Here is a 26,593-nt window from a genome sequence, read left to right as displayed (position 1 = left end):
AAGCGTTCAGGTGACACTGGGTCTGACTTGGGTCTGGAAATGGTGATAGAGAAAAATGCTTCTGATTGGTATATTTACATTTACTAGTATTCTTCATTGATACAGTGAGTCAATAAGCCCAACACGATTGAATAACAAGACTAAGTATAAATGCACTCTTACTCACCTTTTTTGAGAATTCATTGTATTAGCATTTGCTGTTTTGTGTATCCTTATGGACTCATGACTTTTCCAATTTATTGTCAGTTGATGTCAGCCAAGATTCTCCTTTGGGATGCTCCTTTTAGATTCTCCTTTTGGGGTTTTTGTTTATTGGACCCTGAAGGCAGGACTAAGAAAGCTGGGCTTGATCCTGGGTTCAGGCACACTCTACTGGGTTGATCAATAACAAGGACTACAACACATGGTCAGTCTTCCATTGTCATCCTATTGGAGTTATTACTTGTGCCCCTTTTTACTGTTAAAGTGTCCCGGAAGGGGGGAAAGGAGGCCTGGGGTGTCAGGACATAGTGCTCCAGGAGAGAGAAGGACATAACCAGCTACAGAGAAGGCAACCCCTCTGGCGATTAGCTTAGTGTCGGGTGTGTTTGGGCTTCAATGAATGTATTCTGGAGACCTGAGAAAACAACAGAATAATCAATAGAACTCTGTATACCCACATATACCAGCAAGAATGGATGGGCCCTGGGACAACTGTGAGAGAGACTCAAGCAAAGGGAAGTCATGGGTCATTTCTGGGTCCTGAACTTGGACAGGTACAGAGGGACAGTGGCCAGAGTGGAGAGGCTGGGAAGAGGGAAGAAGGAATGTGGTGCTCAGTGAAGTAGAATCGTTTTTATTTTTGTAAAATGAAAATGTTTCCAGTGTAAGCCAAATATAAAATTAACAAATACCCTTCACAAAGAGTCAAACAACACAAAAGCATACAAAATAGTACAAAGGAAAAGATCTTCAAGTATCTCATCTTCCTAGAGAGATCCCATCCTTTGATCACTTGAAACCCCACCAGGTGAAGAAATGGTTGTAGGCCTCTATCTTGTAGGGGGAAACACCTGGTTGAGGCAGTTAGATGGTCCCCACTGGGCTGGCTGGAAGGGGACCAGGAAGTGGGCATGGAGACAATCAGCTCAGAAGCTCCAGAGCTGTTAGGGGTGGGGGCTAAGAAGGGAGAGGCACAGGCCTTGCCCATCAATCACTTTGCCAAAAAAAACTTCCCCTCTCCATTCGTTCTCTGACCCTCTTCTCCCCTCCTAGTGAAGGAGAGGAAAAGGAAGAGGCTTCCAGAGGCAGGCCTCTTAAGGAAAAGAGATCCCCAAAGGGATTCCCTGTAGAGTGAGACCTCCGGGAAGACCCAGGAGCCCCCTGACCAGGGGAGGCTTTGGCCAGCTGCCTCAGTTGGAGTTCTCATGTGGCCAGAGGCTGCCCCCTTATTCTTCTCCTGCCCCATCCCTGACCTAAGGTCGCCCCTACACCTCCTGACCAAAGGTTGTCTTCAGTGGCCTCTCTGGACTCAAGGTCCTTGATATAACTAGAACCCTCAAGATCACTTTTTTGGAAGAAACCAAAACGATTACCCAAGGTGACCCCTTTCTACTTTTAGTTCTATATTTAACAACCCTACAGGAAAAAGGAACATAGCAAATATCGCACTTATTGACGTCCTTCTGTGTTGTCGTCTCATCATACACATACATTTTAGCTGCTGTCCTCAATGTGCACACACTATTTACCGTTTACAGTATTTCATGTACTCACAGCATTCCTGCACGTCCCAGTTTCATTGTAGGGTAGGCTGAGCCATTCACCTCTGCACAGGCATTGGCTTAAAGTGAAACCAACACCACTGTACCCATCCTTCCTTTCCTTTCCAAGGTTTCCTCTAGGAAAGTGGGATCTCCAAACCCACTTGGTGTATAGAGTCTCTGATCATGCCTGTTATACTTTAACATACTGCTCTTCAGAAGAGCCGCACCAATTGCAATGTACAGCGTCACCAATTTCCCTACAGCTCTGCCAGTGCTGGATATATATGGTATAACAGTTGTATACTTAATCCACCCATTTTGTAGATGAGAAAACTGAGAGCCAGAGAGAACAAGTCACTTTCCCAAGGGTCATTCAGCTGGTGGATGGCAGATAGATCCAGTTCTGCAGGCACATCTGCCCCCACTCAGTGCTTTGTCTGCCAAACCACTCTACCTCTGACAGTTGCTTCTAGAAATGGACACAGTAGGCTCTTCTGACTTCTCTTGTCCTTGGAGGAAAACAGAAACACAGAAGCACAGCCTTTCCCCCTGTGCCATGCAGACCAGGTTTCTCAGCTTCATCTGGGCCCTTCCCCACGCCTCCTCGATCAGGTCCTGAAGAGTTCCTCAGAAGACAGCACAGTAGTGACACAGGCTTCCACGTCTTCCCTTCTGCAGCTGATTAACTTCTGGGGTGAATTGGTGACTTTCTGAAAAGTAATCCCCATTAATACTTATTAGATGAATAGTAGTACTAAAATAGTAGTTGTAACACTATCACAAAATCCCAATTATTTGGTTAATTAACTTTTAAGCAGCAAAAAGCCCCAAAACAATTCTAACTCCTAGATCAGGGCCTTCCAGCATTTACGGAGATGTCTCCCAGTCCCCTGAACAGCAGATCTGCTGGGACCCAGCTCCATCAGTGCTCCTCTCTCTGGGACCCTGCCTCATAAAAGCCCAGAATGTAATTCTGGTAAAAAAAATAAAAATAAAAAATAAAAAGTCTAATTTTATTCTACCAGTGAGCTCTGAAAATAACGACCTGGTCTGAGATGCTCTACCTACAGCACCTAGCAGGGTGCCCAGTCCAGAGATGGCGCTCCCGAAACACAAATCCATTCCCTACTCATATTTCATGTTCCTGCCATCTTCTCCCAGGAACCCCAATGCATAATCAAAGCCAGTTGTAAAAATGCAGGTACCAACTTTTCAGAGGGACACTCCCCGACCATTGCTAACCTGCTCACCACCAAATTCAGGAGGTACCTCTGCGGTTATCTCCCTTGGCCTCCCCTTCACCACTCCGAAGAGTGGCAGGTGACACAGATAAACAGGCACAGTGGTTTCCTCCACCTCCGTCCCCAGGAGACATCGGCTTCAGACAGTCAGTTGGCCTTGATCCTTGTTTGTAAAGAGGCAGCTTCAGGGGATCTCACTCTTAGTGTCTCGGGCAAATCATGGGAAAGGACAATGCCCACACAGGGCTCACTGAGCAGGGCTGCCTTTGTGGAACCCACCACCAGTTCACAGCTGCTGGCCCAGTCAGATTCTCAGGACACTGGCTACCTAAATCTGCAGTGTTATACTGGGTTATTTTTTAAATTCTGGAGCAGCACTATCCAATAGGAATATAATGTGAGCTACAAATGCAATTTAAAATACTCTAGTAGCACATGTTTAAAAAGTAAAAAGAAACAGGTAAAGTTAAAAGTAATAGTATATTTTATTTAAAATAAATACCATTTCAACATGTAACTAATATAAAAATGTCAATAAAATATTTTATATCCTTTTTTTTTAATGACTCTTCAAAATCCATCGTGTTTTATATTTACAGCACATCTCACCTGGGACTAGCCACATTTCAGGTGCTCAGCAGTCACATATGGCGAGTGGCTACTGTACTGGAGAGTATAGTTCTAGAACATTAAAGAAAAACAGCACAACCCCAGAATTTCAGAAGGTGCAAAACTGTTGTCCCACAGGTTAGAACTAACTTTCAAGCAAGGTTCAGCTGACATATATCAGTTTGAAATCGTTTTCAAAGTTTAAAAATCAGAAGACTTCTCATTAAAGTCTAGATTTTTGTTTGTTTGTTTCTCACTTAAAACTTGAAGATCTTGTAACACTGGCTCATGTGCATTCCCTCTTGGCAGCAACCTGCTGGAACTGAGAAGCAGCTGTCTTGTTTAGCTGAAACATGTCTGCCATGGTCCTCACCATCTGACCCTATTGAATTACAGTCATTGCACTGCACACTTTTTTTTTTTTTTTTTTTTTTTTTTGGTACTTATCTGGGCCCCAGAGGCATCTGATCTCAGAAACTCCATTTTCTATGAAGCACACAAAGTCATACTTGGGATGGTCCATTGAAGAATGACTAACTAGGGGCCATTTTTATGGGGTCACCCACATTACAGTGGAATGCGACAGCAAGAAGAGATTGAATAAAGGGAGTCATTCTCACTTTAGCACCAAAGCCTCCATATCCATGAAGCAAGTATGGATGAAAGACAAGGAAAAGAAATTATATTTTTAGATATGGAATATATACTTAGAAGTCTTACTATAAGTTTCCTTGCATATGTGTTTCTGTTTAGAATATTACTTGGTGATATCAACTTGAATGCAAAGACATTCTTAATGGTGTATTTCAGAGTGCAATCATCACCAACTATAAAATTAAAGATAAGGACATGAAATATTTAATCCAAACAAATAAATAAACACAAACTCAATAGGGCTTTTTTTTTCTTTTTTTTTTTTTTTTTAGTTTCGTTCTTTTTTTCAATAGTGCTCTTTAAAGAGTTGTCAAGAATTTCCACTTGGTAATTTTCCATGATTTAATTGGAAAGATGTGTGGATTTTGCAACAATGGCTAGAAGTTGCTTTTTTTTTAATAGTTTGGAAGATTATCTATAACTAATGCAAATGTTGAAGTGCAGCTAGGCCAGTGATTGGCAAACTGCGGCTCGGCAAACCGCAGCTCGCGAGTCACATGTGGTTCTTTGGCCCCTTGAGTGTGGCTCTTCCACAAAATACCAACTTCTGCGCATGGGCCACGAAGTTTCAATCGCACTGTACGTGCGCGCCCGCACGTGGTATTTTGTGGAAGAGCCACACTCAAGGAGCCAAAGAGCCACATGTGGCTCGCGAGCCGCGGTTTACTGACCATGGAGCTAGAAAGTCAAGGCTGAGAGGTAGGGAGATGGCGGTGGTGATGGGCAACTCCAGAATCTGTTTGGGATTTAATGGATGCTAGTGATCTACTTCTCACACAGCACTATGGGAAATGCATATACTCAGATAAATTTTCCACTTAAAAAACCTAGGGAGAAACAGTAAAAATTAAAGGCCTCATGGAAAGGAATGCATGTAGGAACAGACACTGAAGCGATGTAGGAAGGATGATAAGGAGAACAGAGAAGCAAAAGTTAGTCCAGGGTAGTGATATCTACCTCCCGTGGGTGAAAGTGGTCATACTCTCATAGACTGTCCTTGTCTCTGGTCTCATCTAAGTTGTTTGGATTTCTCCAAAAGCTATTTGTAGTGTGTGGCTCATAATGCATTAGGATTCCTAGGACTTCTTCTCATTTGCGGCCTCTTCATGTGCATCTGAAATTCTGTAAGGAACTGGCCCTTTACATGGTTCTTCCCCTGACCCTTTACTCTGTGCTCACTAACAAGATACTGGGTCCTGGAAGGATCCTAGTGCCCCTGATCCGAGGGAGGAAACTGCTGGGCTGATGAATGTAGGACCAGAAGAGGAATAATGAGAGAGGGTGTTAGAAATGGAATGGTCTGTGAGTAGAGGGTAAGCATGGGCAACAGAGCTGAAAGGAAAACCATAAAGGGTGACTGCTTGATGGAATCCAACTGAGAAAGGCTGAACTGTTCACCGTGTCTGGGGAAGAAGAGCTAGTGGACCTGCCCGAGCCAGCATCGCTTCCCTTCCATTATCATCACTTTGGATTGGTTCAGGCACGCCGCTTTCACTGCAGGGAACCGCTTCTACTTATGCCAGAGGCGCACCAATCAAGCCAATCTCCTACAGATAACACCTTCAAAAACTGATCAAAATAGAAAACTAGCTTCCTTGAGTCACTGGAGAGCAACCGTAAGTTGACACTTGGAAGAAGGGAATGTCACTGGGCGAGTTTCCCTTTTTTTACAGTTCCTTGTCTGAGGGCAGGTCGCTCTTGGTGCCATGAACAATGACAGTCCTACTGGCTTGAAGAACCAGGGTGCAAACACAAAAGTCAGAAAGTGACAGGACCAGAGTTAAGTGTTAATGGACTAGACATTCCAATTAAATGGCAAAGACTGTTGGAATGTTTTGTTTTGTTTTGTTTTGTTTTTTTGAAAGGCTAACTATATGCTACTATAAGAGACACACTTTAAATGTGAGGACAAAGATAAGTTTTAAGTAGAATCTGAAAAGAAGATAAACCATACAAACAGTAAGCCCAAAAAAAGCTATATTGATATCAAGATAACGAGTATGGCCAGAGAAAAAGAGGGACATTTCATGATGATAAAAGGCCCAATTACTCAGGAAGATATATCAACCATAAATATCCAAGCTCCTAAAACAGAGCTTCAAAATACATGAAGGAAAAACTGACATAAAAGGACAGACACCACCACACTCATAGTTAGAGATTTTGTTGTCTCTCCCTCAATAACTAATAGAACTACACAAAAAGTGTGAACAGTATCATCCAACATTTTGACCCAATTGATATTTATAAAACACTATACCAACCACTGCAGAATACACATCCTTTTCCGCTTTGGGGAACTGTGAACCCCTCAAGTTCTTCCTGAAGGGAATGAGGCCTGCCCTGCCTCCCGTGTTTGATACACCACATTGCCTTCATGGTTAGCAGGAAACCAGTTAGCAAACCATTCAGACTGGGCTGGAGGGGGCCTGATGAAAAGCACATTCCTAAGCTTTATGAAAAGGGGGAAATGAAAGGAGTCAATACTCTATATGTGAAGCCTTCGAACAGTGCCTGGTGCTTAACCCTGTACTAATCTCAGCTGAAGTGATAACTGCCTGGAAGTACTGGAGAGAAAAGGAGAACAGGCTTCAGGTAGCAGGGTGTAGGGGTGTCCTGAAGACTGCATGAGGGAGAACCGTTTCTCCTGCGTGGGGAGAGTACGGCCCTCCCTTCAGGGCCATGCAGCTGTCACAAAAGTGACTCCTGCCAGCGCAATTCCGGGCTGAAGCAGAACTACAGGAATATGTAGCTGGAAGGCAGTTCCAACTCCAGTTGCTTCTGAGGAGCTGGCTGCTAACCCTCCTCCCAGGAGAGAGCTGTGAGAAGAAATCTCTGAGGTGATAGGAATGGGTTTGATTTTGTTGTTTTGTTTTGGCTTTGTGTTGCTTCGTGTGTTGAGGTCTGGCGGATGGGCACAGGAGCCAGCCAGATGGAACATGGGGGGGGGGGGGTTGGCGGGGGGGGGCTGCTAGAGGTCTGCTTTTGCTTCTCCCAATCCTGGCATGGGCACACAGGACTACCCACCCTGGGGAGCCTCAGACCTGTGGGCCAATGTCCTCAGAAGTGAGATAAGAATCCTGGGCTTGAAAGGAGCTGAGAAAACAGATGGAGATCCTAACCTTTAGGGCAAGTCCAGATTGTTCCTGGCCCCCAGCCAAAGCAAAGCACAATCTATGCCTCCCACATCCACACCCACGCACTTCACCCTGAGAACCAATGAGGCTCCTGGCAGGTGAATTGAATATGTTGTGTCAGAACAAGTTACTGGATGCAGCTGCTGTTATAATCATGGGAAGGGGCCAAGAGCCCTCGGCAGACCAGTCTGGAAGGGTAAGACTGTACATGACTCCTGAGCTGACGAGCATCCATAGCTGTGCTACACCCCTGCTTGCTTGGCCATGCCAGGTCCTGGGGGCAAGCAGGAGTGGCCTGAGGAAGGTCCCCACTCCCTGGAGAAGGGAGGACTCTCCAACCCCTCTGATTAGAAGTGAAGTCCTGTGCATGCTCTTCTGCCCTCTTTATGCAAATTCTTGTCAACCAGGAAACGTGTGCCCATGCCCAACTACAGCCCAAACTACATCCGGTCAGTATCGTGCTGAAAGGAAAACAGAACACTTACCAAAGTGTCGGGGAGCACCACCACGGGGCAACAGGAGTACCGGAGCAGCCGGCCCATCTTCCAGATGGAGAGCGGCACAACCACAAGGATCAGCATGAAGCCAACAAATGCAAACAGGGCCAGTGCCAGGGGGAGGGTCTCTTCTGGAAATGCAAAGATAAGAACAGGCTTAGGAGACACAGTGAAAATGCAATCTCCAATCCTGGGCCTCCCTCACATTCCTGGAGCTGGCTCTGCACATGGCCACGACAGCAGATGCCAACATCCTGAGATTGGTTGTATGCCCCAGTGACTGAAATTACCACCACTGACACCATTTTTCTAGAATCCAGACTGAGGCTTGGTTTCCAGAAAGCCCCGGGGAAGATTAAAATCATTTTCTTGGGAAAAGGGAGGAGCATCAACTGTTACACCACTGGCTGTGTTAGCATGCACAGTACCTCAGGGCCATGGCCAGCAGGACGGGCAGAGTGCCAGGCCCCAGGCAGGATGAGGGGGAGGTGCTGAAAAAGAACAGCACAGAAGGGAACTGGGCGGTAGGTGGTAAAGTGTTTCACAATTTACTCTTGGCATTGATTCATCTTTGGGAGGAAAATATTGAGTTCAGAAAACAGTCACATGATAACTATGATATATCAAGCCCCTGCTATGGTTAAGTGACTTAGCCCAGGTCACACAGGTAGGGCTGGCTCCAAAGCCTGGAGTCATTCTAACTAAGTAAATGGGTAAAAAGTACCAAGTGGGAGCATCTGAAGATGCAGAAGGGGGCATGTGTAATTTTCCCATCATGTAACCGGAAGCAACTCATGTAGCCCCTCTAGGCTGCACTGCTCACCTGCAGTGTGAAAGGTGGCACAGCCAAGGAGGCTGCAGAGAAGCTGATGGCCTCATATGTGTGGCCAGGGGCACTGTACTTTGTTTCAATGCTTTTGGAAAACATTTTGGCAGTATACATCAAGAGATATGCAAATATTCACACCCTTTCATCCACTCCTCTGAGTACATTCCAAAAACATGATTCCAAGAAAGGAGACAATGATACGCACAAAGCAGTTCACAGCAACATCTGGACCAGAGCATCGGCCTCATAACCAGACTCCCTCTTCCCCAAGTGGCACATCTACACTTCCCACCCCTTCCAGGCATGCTCTGTGCATTTTCTTCATAGCTCACAAGGGAAGCTATCTCATCTGTTTACTTGTCTGTAGCCATCTCTCTAACTAGAAGGTAGGGACAGCCCTGCTGTATCCAAGGGACTAGACCAGCAAGTGGCACATTGTCAGTGCTCAATAAATAGTCATCAAATGAATGAGTCAATCAATCATTGACCATCATCTTCAAAAGCAAATGCAAATGACCTAAGACATGGAAATGACCTAAATATCCCCAAATAGGAGATGATCTAATTTATTATGAGACATTAGCATGGTAGATTAGGAATTCAGCTATTAAAATGAGAATTAGGATAGCCCTAGTCGATTTGTCTCAGTAGGTAGAGCATCAGCCTACAGACTGAAGGGTCCTGGGTTTCTCCCTCTCTTTTCCTCTCTGAAATCAATAAAAAAATTTTTTTAATGAGAATTAGATACATACAAGCTTGTTCACTACAGCATGGTTTGTAGTGGCAAAGATAGAAAAGCACAGAATATACCTATTATCAGAGGGATAATTATATATATTTTGGCACATATATATTGGCTTATTTTGCATCTTCTTTGCAAATGAGGTAGAAACATGTGTACTGGCATGAAAAGATGTTTTCAATATACTACAGCGAAGAAGCAAGAAACAAAACAGTAAGCACAATAGTGCTATTAGTGCTTGTGAGTACTGGTATCACACAATACCTGCAGATTAAATGCTAAGCTTGCCAAAATAAACATTCTCGGTGGAAAACATGTACCTCTTACTTTATATACTTCTGTGTTGTTTCAATTTTTAACAAGCTTGACTTATCTGGTTTTAAAAGTAGTATAAAATGGCAATCAGAAAATCCATCTGGGAAATGTGATGGATATTTGTGAAAAAGCAGGCACAAAGCCTATGTGCAATCCAACATGTGTCCAGTCCACATGTGGGCAATGAGGGAAGGATGACACCCTTCTGGAGGGCAATCTGGGAACAGCAGTTAAAACCCAATGTGTATGCCTCTGACCAAGCAACTCCACCTCCAGGAATGTATCCTTCAAGTCTACCAGCAAGATGATCTATGTACAAGGTAACTAATTAAAGCACTGCCAGCAATAGCAAAATATTGCGGGGGGGTCGGGGGGAATGAAATGCCCTTCAATATGGAGCTAGTTAAATTAGTTATATATACACAAAATGGAATTCTACATAGCCATAAAGAAAGATGAAGTTCTGTGTAGATATGAAAAATCTCTAAGATATATAAAGTGGAAAAGACAAGATTCAGAATAACAAATAGAGTATGCTACCATTCGTGCTAAAAGGAAAGGTAGAAAGGGGAGCCTCCATGTGTATTTTATATTTTTTGAAACTAAATGTGCAAAATAATTATTTTTTAAAGGCTAACAAGTTATATACAAATATGTCACTAGTGGTGTTTTAGTGGCAGAATTGTGGGATGTGGGTTTTGTTTCTTTTCAAAGGGTTTTTAAACACTGAGCAGTTTTAGACCATAAAAATGTCAAGGGAAAAAATTTAAGTCAAACATGGAGTCTATAACTGAAAGCATCTGTGATGTACAGGGAGCTGTCTCCTCCTAAGGCTGACTCTCAGCCCCTGCCTGCCTCTCCTGCCACCCACCTCAGATTCAATAGTAAATCAGCCTTGCAATATCTGGCCTCAGACCTAGGGACCTTTCAGGGGAAAGAAAGTTCCAGACAGTGGCTCAAGGGACCACCACCCAGCCCCAGAGTGGACTCTTGCCTATAGGGGAATTGGAGTGAAGCACACCTTTACCATAGGAACCCATCCAGCCTCAGGAAACAGGTCAGTGAGGTCACCAGAGACTGAGAACCAACCAAAGAAACCCAGCAGGCAGCCAAGCATCCTCCGGGGGGCGGGGAGGGGGGCTGTCACCTATGCAGGACCCCAGGGAACAAACAGGCCACCCTTACCTTGCACCTTGACACATTCTGCCTGGCTGAAGGCACTGTGCCTCCCGATGGCCTTCACGAACGTCTGGGCCTTCACACAGTACACAGCCGCTGGCTCCATGGTTTCCAGGTGCACTGGAACACCACTGCTCCTCACTATTTTGACATGTTCCTTTAGGAGACCAGAAACCAGTTACACACTGAGGGAAGCAAGACAAGAAAGAGAGAGAAGAACCAGGGAAGGAAAGCTGCAGCTATTTCCTTCCCAGGCTGCACACAGAATGCTCCCTCATTCATTCATTCATTCATTCATTCATTCATATCTGTTTATTATGCATGTACTATGTGGCAAGCACTGTTGTAGGCACTGGAGCATAGCATTGAACAAAACAAAGTCCCTGCTGTCCTGGAGCTTACGTGGGAAAAGACAGACAATATGTAATATTTATCAGGTGGTAATAAGAAAAAAAATGAAGCAGAGCAAGAAGGTAGAGTGATTAGGAGGCACCAAAAAGAATGGTTGGGGAAGATCTCTCCAATAGCATAACGTGGACAGAGAAGTGGAAGTTGGAAATACTAGTATGACTGAGCTGGGGGGATAAGTGCACAGGAGCCATGGAACCAGTGGGCAGTGCCTCCTCACACATCCATCCATCCAGCCATCTGTTAATTCATCTGTACACCCTTCCACCTCTACCCACCCCTTGAGGCCTGTGCTCCACGTCTGACCCTGTGGAGGCTTGTTTGGACCACGCTTAGATGACTCAGGGCATATACTCCTCTCTCAGCATGGCCCTCCCAGTTACCATGGGTGGAGAGAGGGCTCCATCCGAAGAATCTGAGGGAGGAGCTGTGTGCGCCCTCCTGCCCAGGCCCTGATCTGCCCCCTCCTCCCCCACTCCAACTGCTTGGCTGGCAATGCCATGTCCAACCATTGTTAACGCCCATTCCACCCACCCATACCTTCCAGGGAAACTACCCAAACTATAGCCCCTGTTGAGTGGATACAGAGGCATATGCCCTTCTTCCCCCGACACTGTTGTGTGGTCAGAGGTACCCCTAGTCTAAGAAGGGTCCTCCATCAAAGGCCAGCCAGCAACCCGCGACTCCTAAGCTTGGCCTGATAAGATAAGCAGGACCAATCAGATTTCCTCTCTTGGGAATTGGTCTTGAGAATAATTGGAGCTAGAAACAGGGACTAAGGGGAGAGGACACAGTGTGGGCGGTGGGGGGGGGGGGGGGTTAGGCCTGAGAGGCCTTGAGGGATGGTGAGGCACAGCCACAGGAATGTGTAGGAAGGACTGACGAAGAATCAGGGCCTGGGAGTAAGCTGGAGAGGCCACAGAAAGAGTGCAATAGAGAGGACCCACCAGAGGGAAGCAGGGACTCCATAGGCAAGGGTCCTTGGGTAAGGGAGGCTGTGCTGCAACCCAGCTCCGGGCCAGCTCTGTTCATAGATTCTATCAGAACCCCTTATTGCACCATATTAATCCTTATGATAAAGTCTACCTTTGTCTGTGCTGACTGCAGTGGGCCTTGTCACCATATCAGCTTGGACAGAACTTCCACAGGTCTGACTATCCTCTAGTTCAGCGGTTCTCAACCTGTGGGTTGTGACCGCTTTGGCAGTAGAACAACCCTTTCACAGGGGTCACCTAAGACCATCCTGCATGTCAGATATTTACATTATGATTCATAACAGTAGCAACATTACAGTTATGAGGTAGCAACGAAAATAATTTTATGGTTGGGTCACAACATGAGGAACTGTATTTAAAGAGCCAGAAGGTTGACAACCACTGCTCTAGTTCCTGCTCAAGTTCAACCCCTTCTGCTGCTGTGGCTGCTGCTGTTTGACCATTCCCTCTGGGAGAGCTGACCTCCCACCCATCCCAGCCTGCAGCAGCCATCCCACAGGGAGGGGCAGCACCCCATTTAGGCATTCTGTGTGACCCAGTGGCTCATAATTAGGCAGGGTTATCCAGTCCCTGGCTCTCTGCCCTGACTTCTGCACCCTGCCCAGATACACACCCTCAAGAGGCTTGTGCCAGCCTCATGCATTTTTGAAATCTTCTGGCTGATCTGGGACACCCTGGTCTGCGGTACCTAAACATGCCAGGGAGAATGGCTGAGAAGACAAGCTGATGAGGGGAGAAAATGTATTGAAAAAGTACTGTGAATCCAACTATGTTAGAGTTTATAACAAGGAGGCGGCCCCCATACTTCAGTAAAGCTTGGCCTGAGAAGGCTCCCAGCCAAGGCCTGGGATGGAGCCAAGGCCTGGGTGGAACCAAGGCGGTTCTTTGAGGAGGAGGCTACTGGAATTGTCAGCCTACTCCCATCTCTCTTCTTTCTCACACTTCACTCAGCCTGGCCACCCCATACAATGAGCAATACAGGGCCAGCTTCTCAACCACCTCTCAGAGGTCTGTGATGCCTTCTCCAAAGTCTGACTCAAAGGCCAAGGCCAGAAGTCTTACCTTAGCACCAGGCTCCCTCCTCCAGTAGGCCACGAGGAACTCAAACTGGGGTCCCAGGTCTTCTAGCTTAACCACCAGGTGGAAGCCATCCTTGGTGACCTCCATTCCAGGTGGGGTTAGAATGGCTGTTGGCAAGAAAAGAGGAGAATCAAAGCCAGTCCCAGACAGGACTGATTTCTGTTCTGGGAAACCATGACCAGTCATTGGTAGAAACATGCTAGGCTCCTGGCATCGGAAGGGGTTGGCTATAACTTCACAGCATGCAGAAGCATGTCTACCGATATCCTCCTGTACTCAGCAGGTGCTCAGTAAATGCTTTTTGAATTATAAGCAAGTTTTTTAAAATGACAAAGATTACTACAATTCCCATGGATCAGTGATATGTTTGATATTTCAAACATCAGCAAATCAGCAGCCTGTGAATGGGGTTGGCCATTCTGACCTCAGCCCAAGTATTCTTCATCTCATATCCTTAATGGAGGATGTCAAAAAACCAGAGGGTTTTACAAATTCCAATAACCAACTCTAGAAATTGCTAGATCCCAAAACAGATTGGCCAGCAGTCCCCATGGATCTTTTCCCATCAGCAGACTGAGAACAGAAGGGCCCACACAGGCAGTCTCTGTCCCTGGCTAGTGATGATGGAGCCATACTTACCTCTCAGATCCAGACACTGCAGGAACAGAAGGGCACCCTGATTGTTGGCCTTGGCTTGAGAAATAGAGTATAGTCTGAGCTAAATCCCCCTGCAGGAGGGTCAGTGGACACTCAAAAGAAAGTCATTTCCTGCAGGGAGTTTTCAGAGAGCAAAGCATTTCCTGGCATTTGAAGAGCTGCCTGGTTAGGGGACAGAAGGACTTGGGAAGTCAGGGACCAACTATGCAAAACATACCCAGTTCAGAGGCTTCCGATGAGCACACAGCACCACCAGTACTACCTCTGAAGCACCTCCAGAAGGAAGAGAGATGTTTGACTACTTCAGTTTTAGGTCAAGCATGATTAGAATCCCCTGATCTCCATCTTTATTGAGAATAGAATTAGAAAAATTCTCATTCCAGTTCAGAGAATATTTTGAGTGTTGGAGCAGGAACCTTTGTCCTGTGCACTCTACAAACTCATTTAATCCATCCAGCAAACTTAAGAAAGTAAATACTACTCCTGTTCTACAGATGACGTAACTGAGCCTCAGAGAGATTAAGTGACTTGCCCAAAGTCACACCGTTAGAAGCCTTTTCCAGGTTTCTAGACTTTGCTGTGTGAGTGTTTAGCCTCTGTACTCGTGGATCTCAGCTCTGGCTGTGCATGAGAATAACCTGGGGGAAATGTTAAACTCCAGTGAACAGGATGCACATAGATGATCTAAATCAGACTCTGGGGATGGGCCCCAGACATACGCTTCCTGGGCTCCGAGGCGGGCACCATCCTCAAGTTCCTGGTCTGGCCCGACGCCAGTACCTTGGGCACCTCTGGGCCCAGTGTCTTCCTTGAAGAGTTCAAGACCTACCGGCCAGACAGGTGGGGTCTGGCAGAGGCCAGGGGGTAGAGCCAATGGAGATGGGGCACAGTCCCTGAGTCTTACTGATCTGCTCACCCCCAGGTGTGGCCGGCCAGGTGGCAGTGAGACAGGGCAATGAATGTGGCTTCAGGAGGCCTGCTGGGGTAAGCGGTTCTAAAGCTCCCCTGTGACTGGAATGTGCAATTGAGGTTAAGAACCTCTGCTCTCAAAAATGCTTCCCTGTAAGAATAGGAGATCTTGGTCAGGGCAGCCTTAAAAACAAGACTTTTCATATGTTTGGGGAGAAGTCACAGTGCAGAGACAAAGGAACAGACTTAATGCCCTTAAGCACCACGATTTCATTCCAGCTCTGTAGTGAACTCCACCTGCCCAGGGGTCACACAGGATCACATCTTCCACCTTCTGGTGTAGGTACAAAGACTCCTATTCCCCCTCCTCTTGCAACAAAACTTTTTCCTGCTTGAGAACAACTCCCCCAGCCACATAGTTTTATAGGCACTTCTTTATCTCCCTCTGGCCCATGCCTTCCTTTCCAACAACAGCTGCCAGCCCCCAGCAGTGGTCTTGGCTGGAGCCCCTTGCTCCCAGAAGCCAGAGGGAGGTGGTTTGGATGATACCTGGGCACTGTGGACAGAGGCAAAACTGCTCCACCCTCCAGTGTTCCCCCAGCCTCTCCCAGGGCCTGGCACTGGGGTCCCATTGCTTCCACTATATCCTCCTAGTGCCTGGGCAGAAGAGCTCACATTCTGCATCAAAATTCCTATTGATAACATATTCCAATGGTTCCACTCCTGTCCCCACCTTTTCCTTCCTCTACTCTATAGCTCTCAAGTGGGACATGTCTAGGACAATAATAAAAACAATACTTAACAATAGCTGAGTACTATAACAGGACAGCACTGCAATTAGTATTTATGCATTTCATTTTGTATAGTTCCCACAACTATGCTTTGAGGCAAACTGTTGCCCTTCTTATAGATGAGGAGGCGGGGAGGGACCCAACTATCAATGGCTGAGCTGGGACTTGATCCACATCCATCTGACTCTACAGGGCCATTTCTCCTTCAAATCGATCTTCACCTTCTCAGCCAGCTTGGGCTCCCCCACCACCATCCCCACCTTCTAAGCCCCCCTGACTTCTACTTAATCTCATACACTCCCCAGGAACCTTTGACTCATCCACTACTGTCCATGCTGCTCTTAACCTTCTTTGTCCTCACTCACAGCAGAGGATCTTCTGCCACATCAAAAAGCAGAGTTAGCCAAGGGCCTTTCCTTGCCTCTCCTGCAGCTCCAAGCAGGACACATTATCGCCCTACCTGTCTCAGAGGAGCATCTGCCTTGCTCCTTCCTACCTCCACTCAATCCTCCACCCAGCAAGCTAACCACCTGCCACCCCTCCCCCATCCCATAAAGCCGCTTTCTCAAGGACCCATTTAGGGGCCTCCTTCAGGCCTATCAGCAGTTCTTCTGTTCTCCCATCCACGACCCTCTACCTGCCCAGCCACCTACTGGTGCTCTCCCTTCACCTTCCTTTTAAACCCTGAGGTTTCCCAGGATCCTGTCCTGAGTTGTCCCTGGACAATTACATCTGCTCCCAAGCCATAAGCTATTAATGTTGTGCTGTGTGTCTGTCCTTAACCTGTCGCAGCCCCAGGGCCTGATTTCCAGCTGCCAATCAGATATCTTGGCGTGTTATCTTGTAGGAATCTCTATCTCAAAGAGCCCAAAGCCAGAAGTATCTCTTATTTCTCAAGAGTAGTTTTTTCTCCTGGGTTCTCTGACTTGGATGACATTCTCACCAACTCCAATTGGAAGCTGGACACCATTGTTGTCTCTCCCAATGACTGGTCCCCAAGCTCTGTCCTAACTCAGCCATGTCTCAAATTTGTTCTCTTTTCCCCATCCCTTCCCCCACTCCTGGGATCAGGACCCATCTTGGCTCAGCTTGAGTGTTACCATCCCCTCCTCACTCTTGCCCTGTCCTGCATGCTTGTCCTACTCCAGTTCCCTTTCACACAGCAGCAAGTGACTGTAAGACAAACCTGGCCTAGACAGTCTTTTTCCCCCATGACTTCCCTCTACTGATTTGTCAAAATCCTTCACCATGTGACCAGCTGCTTCCTTACCCACTGGCCATTCAGTCCTTGCTCCTGCTAATCCTAAACACACACACCCTTTTACACATTGGCTATTGTTTGTGCTCTGCCATATTTGGCCACCTATCTATATTCTTCCCTTACTTCTTTCTCAATCATTTGCCAAGTACTGTTGCTACAGAAAAGTTGTTTATTTCCCAGTGACCATAGAAGGGCAACTATTTCTGGTGGCTCTGCTAAATATATAGATCTTATTGTGCAAGGAAAAGCTGCTCACACAGGCAACATGGGGTTAATGAGGCACCAGGTGGGAGTCACTAGATGATTTATTGAGGTGCTGTCAGCGTGGAAAGAAGCAATCCTAACCCCATCTCCCCACTTCCAGAGCAGCTAGCTCTCCTTCCAGCTTTGCAACGTCAGTGTCCCCAACACCTGCAGACCCTGACAGAGATAGAGAATGACTTCCAAAGCCTCTTTCAAAATAAGAAAGAGGGCATGTGGGAAGCAGTTGGCATATTTTTAAATGAACCAATTAAGTTGTTTGTGTTCACAGTACTCTGGCTTTGCAAGACTAATTTGATGCTAACAAGAATCCTAAAAAACTCAGAGGATATGGTTTCTGAAGGGGAAGGCTGGTGGCAGTGGGGGAGTAAAGAGAGAAGTATCTTACTTGAGTTTCGATTAAAGGGTGGCTTCAGGATGCTCCAGGCTGAAGTCTGTGAGCCTAGGATGGCCCTGACACGGAGGTTGTATGGCACGGTGGCAGTGATGTCATCGGTGACGTCACATTCAGGAACTGTGGTAGGTGAGCACCTGCTGCTGGGTATCCAGATGTGGCTCATGAACAGGCTCTCATACTCTCTAGCCAAAGAGAGGAAGGCACAGGGTCACACCAGTTTCTTCCACCCAGGCTCAACAATGGTTGCAAGTAACTGCCTCATTTACCTGCTTTACATGGGTCAGCAAAATAATCATTCGCTCCAAACTCCAGTTCCTTCACCCTCCTCCCTGACCAACCAACCATTCTTCCTTACTCCTTTTATGACCAATCAAAGGAAAACTAGGCACAAATCCCAATGTGTCCAGGTCTCTCCATCTCCATGGGTCACCACCCCAATCTCAGCCACTGTCATCCCTTGCCTTGCTATGGTCTCCTGATTTTCTAGCTCCCACTCCTGCTATTCTTCAAACCATTCATCACTCAGCAAATCATGACATTTCTATCCTTAATGGCTTCCAAAACACTTGGAATGGAATCCAAACTCTTTCCCATGGCTTCCAAGACTCTCTGGCCTCTCTCTCAGTTCACCCCTACACATGCTCTTTCCTCCACACTGGCCTCCTTGCTGAGCTCTTTTAACCTTAGGACCTCTAACCAGCTGTTTGCTGTGTCCCAAATACTCTGTCTCTGCTGTTCACATTGGCTGACTCCTCCTATCCTTCAGAAATAGACTTAAATATCACTCCCCAGACAGGCCTTCCCTGACCACCCAATGAAAAGGAGCCACAGAGTTAACTGTCTTTCGCATCAGCCTTTTAGCTTCCTCCCAGCACTGATTGCTATCTGAAATTACCTGGAGCAGTGTTGTCCAGTAGAACTTTCTGTGATGATGGAAAGGCTCTATATTGGTGTCATTCAATATGGTAGCCACTACCACATGTGGCTATTAGGAATTTAAAATGTGACTAGTGTGTCTTGGAAACAGACATTGTCATTTAATTTAAATAGCTCTCTGTGTCTAGTGGCTACCACACTGGACAGTGCAGACCTAAATATTTATTTTCTTTACCTTTTTACTGGATGCCTCCTCCTTAACTGCAAGCTCCCTATATCCAGAAACCTGGTCAACTGTACCCTGACTAGTATTTATTGTTAATGAAATACCGTATATTGAGCACCTCTGTGTCCCTGTCACTCCTCAATGGCTCCAAGGGCCTGAATACCTGCAAAGGAGCAGAGCCTGCTTGGCCCCTGGGCAGCTGACCTTTAGGGTCACAATTTTTTTTGGCTCATAGACAGAAAAACTGAGGTCTCCCCCACCCCCAAAGGATCTGAGTTTTCAGGGACCTATCCAGCTGAAGTCAGAGTCAAACTCTTAAGATTTTCTACAGCCCCAGCTGGTTTGGCTCAGTGGATAGAGCGTCGGCCTGTGGACTGACAGGTCCCGGGTACAGTTCCAGTCAGGGGCGCATGCCCGAGTTGAGGGCTCGATCCCCAGTGGGGGGCATGCGGGAGGCAGCCGATCAATGATTCTCTCTCATCATTGATGTTTCTGTCTCTCTCTCCCTCTCCCTTCCTCTCTGAAATCAATAAAAACATATTTTAAAAAAAAGATTTTCTACAGCATTAGACAGTTGACTCACCATTGAAAAGAAGCTCCACCAAAATGTGTTTATACACTGTTGGGTTCCCAGAGAGTTCATTATCAAATCCACAGAACAATTTCCCTTGTTTCTTCAACTCTCCCAATGCCCGTGCACACAGAGGCAGCAGGTCACTGGAGATCATCTATCTCTGGGCTCACAAAGCCTCCTTGGGCTCTTTGTGGATTGAAAAAGGGGGTGCCTCCAGCAATCAACTACTTTCCAAGGGAGAACAACTAAAAAAAAAAAAAAAACACAATTCAAAAAAACTCACCCCTGGTACTCAACAGAATAGTGGATTGTTTCTCCAGCCATGATCACTGGGCTCCATGTCAAGAGATGCTTCATGTTGGTTGACTGTATAGAAAGGTTCTGAGGGGCAGGCAGAAGGGCAACTCCATCTAGGACCAAGGCAGACAGACATGCTGACAGGTGGGCTCAGATTGGGGCACAGCTTTAAATTAGTTTCTAATAAGACTTCATATGTCTATGAACCAGAAACACCTCTAATTTCATCATACTTGTGTAAATGCTAAATATTTTCCATCATCATTGCAATTCTACCTTTGGTGATAAAATGACACTTTAATATTAATAGTCACAATGGCTGATATTATTGAGCATTTACTATATTCTGTCTAGACAATGTGCTAGATTATTACATGATTATCTTATTTAATCCTCATGACTGTACCGGGAGGTAAGGACTATTAGTTTCTCCACTGTACAAGTGGCAAAATTAAGGCACATTGTTTACAACTCTTATGCCAGATTGACCTAGATGCAGGCCTTGACTCTGTCATTTACCATGTGACTCTAAGCAAGGCGAATAAACCTGAGCCCTCCATCCCTACATGGCAAACCATGCAGGCTCCTGCCAGCTCCTCAGCACCTCCCTCACCTGCTACTGCCACCCAAGGGACATGCCTACACCTCCCCCAGCAAGGCTGAATGGGGCATTAGCTCCCAGCTGGAAAGTGCAGGCTGGTCTGCTGTGGAGGAGTCCAATCCAGATAGGCACCAAGCCAGTTCTGAGACTCCACCTCAGGCAGACTGCAGACTCTGAGCCAGCCTGGGACACAAGCATCTGCTCGCACAGGTGTGTGTGGTGTGCCCAAGTATGCATACAGTTTGTACACAGAACGAAACAGGGCTGTGACGCTGAACATGCATCATAAGAACTTTGGGCAGCCCTGGGGCTCATCCTGTGTGAACCCAGGGTGCAGTGCGGCTTCTCTGCTGCGGTCCTTCTCTTCCCAGTTTCAAACGTTCTTCTTTTAATGCTAACACCTGCCTCCCCTTGCTGTTACAGTTGCAGTGATAACATCGAGAGCACAGTAGGGCCTAGGGCTCTTGCCCAGGACTTTTCATCTCGGTGTCTGTCTCCAGATTGGCACCTGTTGTTATCAAGCTCCATGACCACAAGGGGATGAGGGCTGCTAGGGAACCCTGCCTGGTTTCCCTGCTTCTTTTGTAATGTAGAGGCCTGGTGATGCACCTCCAACCCACCCTCAGCTTCCATGGCCTGCCCTGTGAGGAAACACCTGGGGTATCCACAAGGGAGGCTTCCTGTCCTCCCCACCCCTAACCTTGGAATCACCCAGAGGGTGAAAAGAAAAGGGCCAGCTGCAGTGAGGTGGCACGGGAGGGCGGGGCATGGTCCTTTCTGACTTCCTTCCTCTGGTAAAGTAACAAAACATTTTTCTAGTCAGCTATGTGGGGAATGTAAGGCTATAGTTCATAATTTAATAGCTCTGAAATTGAAATCTCCGGGTCCAGATGGTTTCACTGGAAAATACTACCAAATATGTTTTTAAATTAACACTAATTTTACACAATCTCTTCCATGAAGTAAAAGAGGAAAGAACACTTTCCAATTTATTTGATGGGGCCAGTATTATCCTGATACCAAAATCAGACAAAGATAGTAGTATATATTTTAAAAATAAAAAAAAAACTACAGACCAATATATCTCATGCACTTACATGCAAAAGTTGTCAACAAAATATTAGCAACCTAAATCCAAGAATTCATAAAAAAGATTATATACCGTGACCAAGTGAGATTTATTCCAGGTATGCAAGACTGGTTCAACATTTGAAAATCAATTAATATAATCCACCATATCAACAAGCTGAAGAAGAAAAATCATACAATCATATCAAGTGACACCTGAAAAGCATTTACAAAATTCAACATCCATTCATGATACAAAGATAAATCTCTTCAAAGTTAAGAACAGCAGGGAATTATCATCCTTGTGGTAAAATGAAAACTGCTGTTTCTTTCTGAGCCGTACAGGCAACATCTTCAATATCCTTATGCTGTTTGTATAGAGTATTCCAAATTTCATTGTTGTTTTGCCCATGTTTGTGGCACACACACATGGGGTGTGAGATGAAAAAACTGTAATGCCCATGAACTACTGATTTCAGGAGACATTTAACAGGGTAATGTAGACAGTGTCATGGCATTGCTAGAACACTAAATAGAAAATGACTTACAAGGAACCATATTTCAGCTCAGACTCCAAGTTGAAAGTGACTCTTTCCACCTACAAAAGGTTTTAAAATGCCTTTCAATTGTTAGAGAAGGCTGATTGTGGACTTGGGAACACAGAGGGAGAAAGAGAAAACTGTTATCCACACAGCATTCTCATTAACATGAAATGTCATCAATCAGCCAGGAGCAATATCTATTGAAGTCAAATCTCTGAAGAAACCAGTTAATGAAGACTACCGAATGTAAATGTCAAATGCAAAAATAAAAAAATATACTCAAGGGGAAAGAGAAACTTTGAAGTGCAGACAGGAAAAACACATTGGCCACAGTGAGGAGTGTGCAAAATCTAGATTTCCTCAGCCACACTGGATGAGGGTTCTCACCAGAGTGAGAGAGCAATACTAAAACCCCCTGTATAATCTTTTTGTTCCTTGTGAATGTTTATGCTTTTGTTACTATAGAGAATTGTATTATTCTCATTCTAGTAGGTATCTCAAGAAGGTCCACTGGATGGAAGCTCTATTTCCAATAGAGACTTGAACTGGGTGACTGTGACCTGACTATTAAGATTCTGGTGCTCAGAAACTTAGGTTTGCCCACGCAAAACCAGCTAAGCAACATCTTTCCCATAGTGCTGCATTCACAACACTAATATCTCTCTCTCTCTCTCTCTCTCTCTCTCTCTCTCTCTCTCTCTCATTTTCTGTTGCTGTTGTAACAAATTACTACAAATTTAACATCTTAAAAACAACACATTATCTTACATTTCTATAGGTGAGAAGTCTGACACTGGTCTCACTGGGCTAAAATCAAGGCATTGATAGGACTGCGTTCCTTCTGGATGCTCTAGGAAAGAATCTGTCTCCTGTTTCCTTGCCATCCTCAGTTTCTAGTGGCCACCTGCATTCCTTGCTCATGGCCCTTTCCTCAGTCTTCAAAGACAACAATGGCTGGTTGATTCTATTTCATACTTCAAATTTCTCCTGCCTCTTCTTCTGTCCTCCCATCTCTCTCTGTCACTGCACCTAGGAAAGGTTCTCAGCCATCATCTTTTAAAACATATTTTTATTGATTTCAGAGAGGAAGGAGAGAGGGATAGAAACATGGATGATGAGAGAGAATCACTGATTGGCTGCCTCTTGCATGCCCCTGATTAGCGATCAAGCCCACAACTGGGGCATGTGCCCTGACCAGAATCGAAACGTGATCTCCTGGCTCATAGGTCAATGCTCAACTACTAAGCCACGCTGATCAGGCAGTTCTCAGCTTTTAAGGGTTCATGGGATTAGTGTGGGCCCACCTTGATAATCCATGATAATCTCCAAATCTCAAGGTCCCATAACATTAATCACAACCTTTTATTTTCCAAGGGATTAGCATGTGCACATCTTTAGGGGACCATTATTCTGCCCACTGCATGGGCCTTGCACTGGCTCTATGAACTGACACTATGCCCTAAAATTTCTCCCTCAAATATATTGAATTATTTCAAGAGAATTACCTTATATATCACCAGAAAAAGCAAAGAGCAAGACTGACCTAGAACTTGGCTGCTAAACCGGCTGCTGGCATCACATCCCAGCTTCAAAAAGTGCACAAACAAATTCATGCCCCAGAAAAGTAGTAGATTACTTCATGATTTTAAAGTATAGTCTTTGGGGGGAAAAATAAGGACACATATGCAATACCCTTTGTAATACTTTTAGCAATAAAAAAAATTTTTTTTTAAAGAGAGAATTTTCAGTCTGTGCAGCAGAGGGTTGTAGGTTCAATTCCCAGTCAAGGACACATACCTGGGTTGCAGTTTCGATCCCCGGGCCTGGTTGGGTGCATGCAGGGGCAATCAATGTGTCTCTGTCACATCACGTTTCTCTCTCTCTCACCCACCTACTCTCTCCCTCCCTTCCACGCTCTCTAACAACAACAACAACAAACTAACAACAATAACAACAACAAAAATCTTCGGGTGAGGATTAACTAAACATAAAAAAAAATAAAAAAAATAAATAAAGTATAGTCTTAAGATCAGCAGCATCACATTCCCCAGGAGTTTATTAGAAAGGCAGGCTCTGAGGCTGCACCCTCCATCCAATTGAACCAGAATCTGCATTTTAACAAGAGTCCCCAGGGAATTCATATGCATGTTGGAATTCATATGCATGTTAAACCTGGCCTTTCCCTTTCTCCTTTGGGCTTGTGAAGGAATGTTTCCCTGGCAACTGGTTTGTCCCACCAGCTAATCAACCAATCTACTAACTAACCAATCAGCCAACACACTTAGCCTATGTTACAGACTGTGGGGACACAGGACAGATGCCCAGGCCCTGCCCTCAGATCAATGCAGAAAACAGAACACACCAAAGCAGAGTAAAAGAGGTCAGGTCAAAGGAGAGAGAAGTTTAGGAGGAGTCTGTAGGTACAGGGAGCCATGTGAAATGATGCTAGGAGAATGGGATCAGGATGGGGAAAGGAAATAGAGATGGTAATTTTACTGGTGAAAATTACACCAGTAAAGGCCAGGAGGAGGAAATGAGGGTGTAATATGCCAACTGTGGTCCATATTTGTTTTCAAGGAGACGTGAGCAATAGGATCAGGGCCTGAACATGCTGGATCATAAGACAAACAGCAGATGTGAACACTATGTGCTGAGCAATTGGGAACTTTGAAGGTTTTTGAACTAAGAAGGGACACCATAAACTTGATGTCTAAACCAGTTCTAAACATTTGCAAATCACCTTAGCACTGATTTGTTGCCTGGTTTAAACCAAATAGAATAATTACTTCTCAGTGTTAAAATAATAAAAATAAAAATGACAGAAAGTACGAAAGGCTCCCCCTGATACTACAAAGTGCCCAGTACCTTGGAGTATTAAAATTAGAAATTTTTCTTAAATGCAACTTGACATGATGAAACATCAAAGACTACAGAGCTGTGATTTTGGAACAATAAAGCATGTAGGTACAAGTATCCAGGAGTGGAGCAGAGAAAATTATGTAATCTTACTGGCAGTGAAAGTGCCTCAAACCAATTTTTTTTTTTTTAATGCTATGGAGTACCTACCTGACTGCTACCTTTTCTGCAGTGATCAGGAGAGATATCCAATTTTTACAAGTTTTGTACTCAATGTTAATGAAATTTGTGTCTTTTCATTCATGTGTATTTTGTTAGAATTTTCACTCTCTTTTTTGTCCCTACAGTTAACATCTCTGAGGCACACACAAAGACTGAGATAACTATGCTGCACCTTTTAAAACCAGATAATGAGATAAATAACAAAATGCATGGAGCTCTACTAACCTTTAGACTATTTGTTTTGATGCTTTATCTTTCTAGATTGTTCTGTGGACATTAGGAGAGAGATTTCCAAACAGAATGCAGGCTTTTTCTTTTCTTTAGGATGTGGGGATGGAGGTTTAGGAGGTGAGCAACCTTTTTGAAAACAGACTTAAGATGTTATATGTATATAATGCAACCCAAACCCTGGGAAAGTATCTTTCACCTTCTTAACCTACATTCAATTCCCAGTCTATTGGCTGTATTCTAATTCATACTTACCTAAGAGCAAACATGGAATCAAGGTGTAGAAAAGCCACATGATAAGACTTGTCGAGATTTCTTCTAGAATCTTCGTGAGGGTCCGTGTTTGGCAGATTCAGTTTCACCTGGAACATTGTTTCCTTTCACAATGCGACATCCTGTCCATCCCAGCCATCCTTGCTTCAGAAAACAGATGTTGGAGCTGAGGTCTCAGTTGTTGTGCAGCCTGAATTGTTCCGGAAAGAGGAGCTGGCCCAGACAGCTCAGACGGGGCGGGCCGTATAGCACCCTCCTTTCTGTCCAAACCCAGATATTGATTGCATCAGGGGGAGTGGCCTGCAGAGTCCCAGAGAAAAAGTAACTCTGGGAGCTTGAGAATCTGCCTGGGGAAGATACCTGGACAACGGGCTCTGTCCTGGGGGACCCTGGATGTCCCTAGAAACCCCATTGGAGTGAGCTGGCAGGATTATCTTACCCTCTCATCAATTAGTTGTCCTCTTCCACGTCTTCATCTTGAGTTCATTCAAGCTGGGTATTGATTCGTTCTTTTTGCTAATACATATCCACTTCAGAAAAAAGTAGAGACATTTTGAAAAATGTTTTAATACCTTTTCAAAAGTCAGAGGTGAAGAAGAATATAGTTTCATATTCACTTGCATTTTTTCAAAAGAAAACCTTGAAGGAGATACAAAAACTAACTAGATTGATTACCTTGGGGCAGAGGAAGTGGGGACTGGGACGATGGAGAAAAATGGAAATGAGACTCTTTGCAGTATCTTTTTTTGTTTGTTTTGGGCTTTAAAATTTTTTATTGTGGTAAAATACACATAACATAAAATTTACCATCTGAACCATTTTTAAGCATACAGGTCAATGGTATTAAATATATTCACATTGTTGTGCAAACATCAGCACCATTCACCCTCATAGCTCTCTTTAGCTTGTAAAACTGAAACTGTATGGCCATTAAACAATAACTCCCCATTCTCTCCTTCCCTCTGCCCCTGGCAACCACCATTCTTTTTGTTGCTGTGAACTTGACTACTCTAAGTACCTCATATAAGTGGAATTATACAGCATTTGTCTTCTGTGACCCGCTTATTTCACTTAGCATAATGTCCTAAAGCAGTGGTTCTCAACTTTCCTAATGCCGCGACCC

General features: G+C 45.1%; 1 protein-coding gene across 7 annotated transcripts in view; it reads right to left on the bottom strand.

Moving 5' to 3' along the window:
• Positions 1–834: 834 nt before the first annotated feature.
• IL20RB (interleukin 20 receptor subunit beta) overlaps positions 835–26,593 on the bottom strand; it is a 42,054-nt gene continuing 16,295 nt past the window's right edge. For 2 of the 7 annotated variants that reach the window (XM_023749573.1, XM_023749572.1), the window contains 8 exons: positions 25,910–26,000; positions 25,453–25,660; positions 19,667–19,793; positions 17,699–17,889; positions 13,414–13,538; positions 10,955–11,133; positions 7,872–8,014; positions 835–2,455 (listed from right to left, as the gene is read on the bottom strand). In XM_023749573.1, coding sequence (XP_023605341.1) covers positions 2,373–2,455; positions 7,872–8,014; positions 10,955–11,133; positions 13,414–13,538; positions 17,699–17,889; positions 19,667–19,793; positions 25,453–25,492 — 888 coding nt within the window. In that variant the 5' untranslated portion in view covers positions 25,493–25,660; positions 25,910–26,000 and the 3' untranslated portion in view covers positions 835–2,372. Of the gene's footprint in view, positions 2,456–7,871; positions 8,015–10,954; positions 11,134–13,413; positions 13,539–17,698; positions 17,890–19,666; positions 19,794–23,688; positions 23,763–25,194; positions 25,327–25,452; positions 25,771–25,909; positions 26,001–26,593 lie in introns of those variants that run through there. The other 5 variants (XM_023749575.1, XM_014450983.2, XM_006083739.3 and 2 more) reach the window with 5 other exon arrangements.

Source organism: Myotis lucifugus, unplaced genomic scaffold (assembly GCF_000147115.1).
Source record: "Myotis lucifugus unplaced genomic scaffold, Myoluc2.0 scaffold_8, whole genome shotgun sequence".
Classification (NCBI taxonomy): domain Eukaryota; kingdom Metazoa; phylum Chordata; class Mammalia; order Chiroptera; family Vespertilionidae; genus Myotis; species Myotis lucifugus.
This window is presented reverse-complemented; position numbering and strand designations above follow the sequence as displayed.